Here is a 6,000-nt window from a genome sequence, read left to right as displayed (position 1 = left end):
TTACTGCTATAAGCTGGTGTTTGGTATATACAGGATTTAATTCAGACCATTCTCACTGTATTTTCACGCCCCTGCAACTTAAAGGTTGGTTTACCCTTGTCTTTCTTTCAATTTTGTGCACGGTAATTCCAAAAACATCAGAACTTTCCTGATGGTATTTGATCCAAATCCGTATTTTTAATTATAAGTTCTATAACTGCTCTTGATGCACTTACATATGTCAATGGAGGATTGGTAGAAAATCTACTTAGTAGCTTAGCAGCTCAGTGTAAAGTAATTTATTAATTATGTTGGACATATCTTTCATTTGCAGGGGCATCATCTGTGTCTTACAAAATCTTTCTAGGATAGTCCTACTTTTAGTGTTTGCCTTAAGAGTTTTGTCCATGTGGTGTCCAGGGGCATCACTTGGTGTAGTTGGAATTTTTAGATAGATGTATTGGTGGCTGTCATGAATAACATTTGTGATAACATCTTTCTTAAAATAATATATTTTAAATAAATTTTTTAGTTACATCTATATTTTATTTCATGCTATGGTGTCCTTCATGTGTTATAATAAAATTAGATCTTAAACTAGCAAACAATTGAAGGGGATGACGATTTAAAAAAATCACATTTAACTTAAAACTATTTCAATAGCAGAGTCTTTAATTTAAGAAAATAACAGCTTCTTAAAAATATAAATATAAAGATGGCAAACATTTATCATTTATTTCTTTTCTTGAAGTGTTATATGTAAGTGCATCATATCCTCGAAGTGTGAGTTCTTATATTACAATAACATGCTAAGTGTTATTTTTATATAATCACATGTAAATAAGTATTTCTGGAATCAAATTAACAAACACACGTCATTGGTTGAGATTGATGTAAAAGTGGCTCTGATCTAACTGTGGTTTTAGTTCTTGAAATGGAAAGGATTTCAATCAGCTGGAATTTCATGTTTTGTTTCTGTTTCTAGGTAAGTGACAGTTAATTGTGTAATTGAGTTTTAATTGGTTTATTATTTTAATGAGAATTTACATAAATATAAATATGGTTTATAAATAGAATTGTAGTGTTATTTTTTTATTGTTTGTGTTTATATAAGGGCTAAACAATTCTGTAGACAAATTAAAGTTGTTTTTTTTTAATAAAATGCCAAAAAAAAAAAGAAACACTAAATTCTTCAAATTTAATGTTAGTATAGTGGAATATGAAGATTTCATTTAAATGTTTATAAAAAAAAAAAAAAAAAACAAAACAAACAAAATGATAAACGAATTAAATAGCCATTGAAGAATTCAATAATTTAGAATAACATATATTTCATACCAGAACAAAAACAAAAAGTGTGGTATTTATTTCTTTTAGAAGTTTAATCATTCCTGAAATGAGGTGGTTTATATTGAACCTCATTTTGCTCCTTATGGTAAATGGTGCTGTTAGTTTCCAACCTTACGTGGAGCCATTTTTTTTCCTGTGTAATTACCATGGTAACTCACAGGAAGTTGGAGATGTGGAGAAAGGAGAATTGTCTCTGAGTGTCTCCATTGAGGGTAACCCTGAGTACTTCACACCAGACACGTTCTATAACAGTAAGTTGATGGATTCCTATTTTGATAAAGCTGGTTCATCAGACAGTATTTTTGATAAAGTTATTTCAATCAATTTTTTCATGCCTTTAAAGATTTTTTTACTTAAATGCAATTATATGACTATAAGTGTTATACAATTATGACTAATATATTTTATGCAAATTTCCCTAAGTTCTTTAAAAAAAATATTAGTAATATTAAAAGTAGGTGTATTTATTGTTCATTATCTTTTACAAGATTTCATTAAGTTTTCACAATGAAGTTTGAAGGCATTGCCTTTAACTCTCTTTTTGTGCTGTCAGATTTGGGTAAATCACTTAACAGATTTCTGTGAAATTTCACTTGGATATAGCCCTGTATAAATTAAGGTTTTGTCATTTTGACAAACAATGATTTGAACTACATTCTTTTTCTAGTACTAAATTTAACCATTACAAGAATTGGTTAGGAGGCTTGTAGCCTGACTCTTTTTTTTTTTGGGAGAAGGGGTTTACAAGGGGGTCATTTAAATAATTTTTTTCCACCTATTGTAGTGCATAAACAATTTAAGTTCATTTTTACCAGATTCTAATACATTCTTGTTTGTTTCCAAGAGTACGTTGTCCAAATTCTCAGAAACCCCTGGCTATGGCTTGTTTGGATGTGTTGATTTTGAGTCAATGAATCTGTCCTTGCATACATCAGTCAGTCAGTCTCCTTTGTATGTGTATTATGTATTAAAGCTTTTTTTCTATGTAAGACTGGGTTTCATTTTTATTTAACATGGTACAAATGTATATCATAATATGAACTGAACAAAACCTATGCCATTTGATACTTATTGGATAGCATTGATTACATTTTCTTGGGTTTTATTAAATAACACTATAACAAAAAAGTTGAAAAAATAGCACTTTCCGTATATCCGTTACATCCTTCATTTCGTTCATTATAAAGCTAAGACAACGTAGCTTTGAGGATATAATTTGACTGTCATTGTTGATATAAACCACAAAAATCCAGGAAAATCTTTCAAAACACAGTGTTAACCAATCAAATGCACAATATGAGTGATGCTGACGATCAGCTGACTGTTCCCATACTTGGTGTAATTACCATTTTCATGCTAAGAATATATACTCAACACTGTTACAGTATCAATAAAGACCAGTAAGACTATTGATGGGTTGCTGCTGACTGGACTATACAGTATTAACAGTGATGCCCTACTGAAACTGTCATCTTATGGAGTCTACCATCAATCACTAATGGCTACAAGCCTCATGTGTTCCATTGTCTTTTCTCACATCAGTCGTGTACCACAGCATGAAATGAAGTTTGTGTGGAAGGCCCCACCCAGGGGGACAGGATGTGTCAATTTTCTGTAAGTTTGTGAACAAATAGGTTCATCTTTTGCCATTAATGTACATTAGTTGTTGGCGTTAGTATTTCAAATTTTAGGATATTCTTATAATGGTTGCTGTTTAAAGTTTTAGTGCTTTTCGTAGACTTTTTCATGTGGTATGCTACTTCATTATGAGTCTTTTGTACAAAATCTGAATTATTTAGCTTGTAGCTTGGTTGTATTTATTCTTCATTTTTATTGTTTGAGTGTTTTGGTTGGGAGGGGCATTGGTGTGCCTCACCGACATTTCTTCCTGTTTAAAGGGCAGTTTACATGATCAAAGTTAGTCATCAGTTTTTTTTTTCTAAGTTTGTTACACTTTGATTGTGTAATAGATAATTTTTCTGTAGAAATAATAATGTTTTAGTGTGTAAGTTTGTTTCAATTATATTGATGAAGTGCCATTTAAGTTCATGCAATGAAGGGGTTAATTTGTAAATACCAGTTTTTGGCCCATTTATTTAGTGGAAATTTTAGCTAAACTAGTGGAAAGACTTATTGCCGTATTTTTTTGTTTTTAGATGACCAAACATAGACAAAAAATGTGTATGAGTTGTTACCACATTTACATGTTAAAATGAAGTCACAAAATAGCATTTTACACATTTTCCAATAATTCTTACAAAATTTGGAGGTTTGTGTGAGGGTTTTTTAGTGTATTTAGTTTGAATGTCAACATGTTTTTGAAACTAGTTATTAATTTGTGTGGTTGTTGTGGTTTCAAACCATTTTTTTAGTCTTGATAATCCAATAAATAAGTAAAATCATTCAGTCAATTAGCAATTTTGATTTTTTTTATTTCCTGTCTTCTCTAAAATCTTCATTTACAGAGCTACTGGCACCTTGGGACCACAGATAATGTATAAAGATGTAACAGTCCTGCAACTGTGTGAAGCAGGAGGTAGATGTATTGTTAACCTTCAACATAAGCTACTGAAATATTATGGCTTCTATTGAGAGTTTCAATGATTAGTATACTGTTAATTAATTTATATTCATGATTTTGGATGTTGGTCTAATTTTGTGGCTGTTAAGTATTTTGTGAAGTTTTTGTGAAAGCAGGCAAAATGGGTAAAATCAGAAACATGCATGTCAAAACCCTACCGATCTGACAATAATATCACCCAAGGATGCTTTCTCTATTTGAAAAGACCATTATTTGATCCCTGCACCACTGGATTTGCTCCGAAATTTTTCAATAGAATATTAATAAAATGAAGTTTATGACAGAGTTGTTTGCTCTTGAAATGTTCATTTTCAGTGTATATCAATGAAATTAAACTCAATTTACCAAAATGATGTGGAAAATCTTGTCTTTTTCCTTGATTCTGATGGTGCAAATAACCAAAATTACAGGCCTTGAACTTAGCTAAATTCACAGAAATAACTATTTTTCGGACTTTTTTTCTGAACGCTTGCAGATTATGACATGATTTTTGGTATATAAGTTTACCATGATAAGTTACAGGTCGAGTGTACGTTTTGTTCTGCTACGATGATATTTACTTTGGATGAACTAAAACTCAAAGAAATCACAGTATGGAGTTTGAAACTACCATTCTGAGTAACAGAATTTAGTTAGAAGATAATGGTCTAAAGCCTAAAAAACACTCTTATTCCTTTTTTTAATCAGGGTCCTTCTACATGTATTTCTCTTACAAACAAATTTACTTGAATATCCAACATGGGGACATGTGGGATATGTGAGCACACTCACTGAGGTTCTTTAATCACAATTATCCCAAAAAAGGCAATTATATCAATATAAGAAAAAGTAAAAGCAACAAATCCAAAATATGCACCATTACTTATCAGTATATTGTATATTTTGAATGAAACATGTACTTGTGTGGTCAGAGCTGTATAAGATTGGAATTCCAAGTTCTTGGTAAGATTAGAATTACTACTTCAATGGAATGATGATAACTGAAGTATAACAAAATGTGGTAATGTTGTACGAAATAAGGGAGGCAATAATTTTCTGTTGTACTTGCTTAATGGTGAAGGAATCTACTCACTAATCAAACAGGAAACATTCAATAAAATGTATACCAGTATGATAGGTAATTTCACATGGTGCCTAATTCCTTGTTCAAAGATTTTCATACCCCAGCAAACCAAGGATTATAAATACTGGCGGATGACTCAGTAGGGAGGTAATCCAGATTAAGGGTTCATGAAACTCCTCCTAAACAATGAAAGTGATTTTGAGGAAATTAAAGGAATGTAATTTCTGTTAGAGGATTCCAAAGGGAGATAATCCAGTAAGTGCAACTCCATCTATACTGCTAAAGGATTTTGGTGAAATTTTATAGGAAGGTTGGGTATCATATGTAGATGTGCATGAAGGAATATGATTACTGTTGGACCATGTCAAAGGGAGATAATCCAATGAGCATTTTACATTTAGTCCATATGAAGTTGTGGGTATTCTCTTTGTTGAGCTTGCTCACAGTATTTCTTTTTTTTTAATACATCAAATAAACAGATACTTAAAGCTTACAGATATCAATTTCAGGCTAATAAATAATGGCCAGAACCACATTCTGATTTGCATTGTAAAAAAAACTTAGAAATACCAAGATCTTGAAATTCAGTTGCTCATTTGAATTACTTGCATCAGTAGACTTTCCCATTTTCAAAACAAACAGATTCCCCTCTACAGCCATGTGAGATTTTGATAAAATGAAACATGTTATGTTTGAGAAATAGACATTTTATGATTTCCTTGAAAATACTATGAATACCCTCAGGTAAGATTTCAGTTTTTCTTTACCGGTAATCAGCACAGCCTTGTTAATTTTTAATCCCAGACATCTAAAATTTTTATGTTTTGTATTCTCAGGGCTTTTATAATGCCTATTTGTTGCTATTTTTATAAAACTAAATAACGCAAATCATTCTTTTTAGCCCCTACACTGTCACCACTTAGACCAGAATTAGCCAGTATTCACAGTGAGGGAATAGTGCTCAGGGATGATTTTGATACCAGTACAGATCTTAATGCTGATATATGGTAATTTAAAATTAGGAAAA

At 31.2% G+C, this 6,000-nt stretch overlaps 1 protein-coding gene across 1 annotated transcript in view; it reads left to right on the top strand.

Moving 5' to 3' along the window:
- Positions 1–842: 842 nt before the first annotated feature.
- Positions 843–6,000, top strand: part of LOC148627671 (reelin-like) — a 69,610-nt gene continuing 64,452 nt past the window's right edge. The window contains exons 1-5 of the mRNA XM_088576902.1: positions 843–964; positions 1,357–1,580; positions 2,715–2,943; positions 3,795–3,865; positions 5,875–5,980. Of these exons, the coding sequence (XP_088433028.1) occupies positions 1,376–1,580; positions 2,715–2,943; positions 3,795–3,865; positions 5,875–5,980 (611 nt within the window). The 5' untranslated portion in view covers positions 843–964; positions 1,357–1,375. The remainder of the gene's footprint in view (positions 965–1,356; positions 1,581–2,714; positions 2,944–3,794; positions 3,866–5,874; positions 5,981–6,000) is intronic.

This window comes from Perna viridis, chromosome 1 (assembly GCF_037379345.1).
Source record: "Perna viridis isolate PV_CMFRI_1.1 ecotype Kerala chromosome 1, ASM3737934v1, whole genome shotgun sequence".
NCBI classification, from domain to species: domain Eukaryota; kingdom Metazoa; phylum Mollusca; class Bivalvia; order Mytilida; family Mytilidae; genus Perna; species Perna viridis.
Note: the sequence above shows the minus strand (reverse complement) of the source record. Positions and strands in the feature narration are given on the sequence as shown.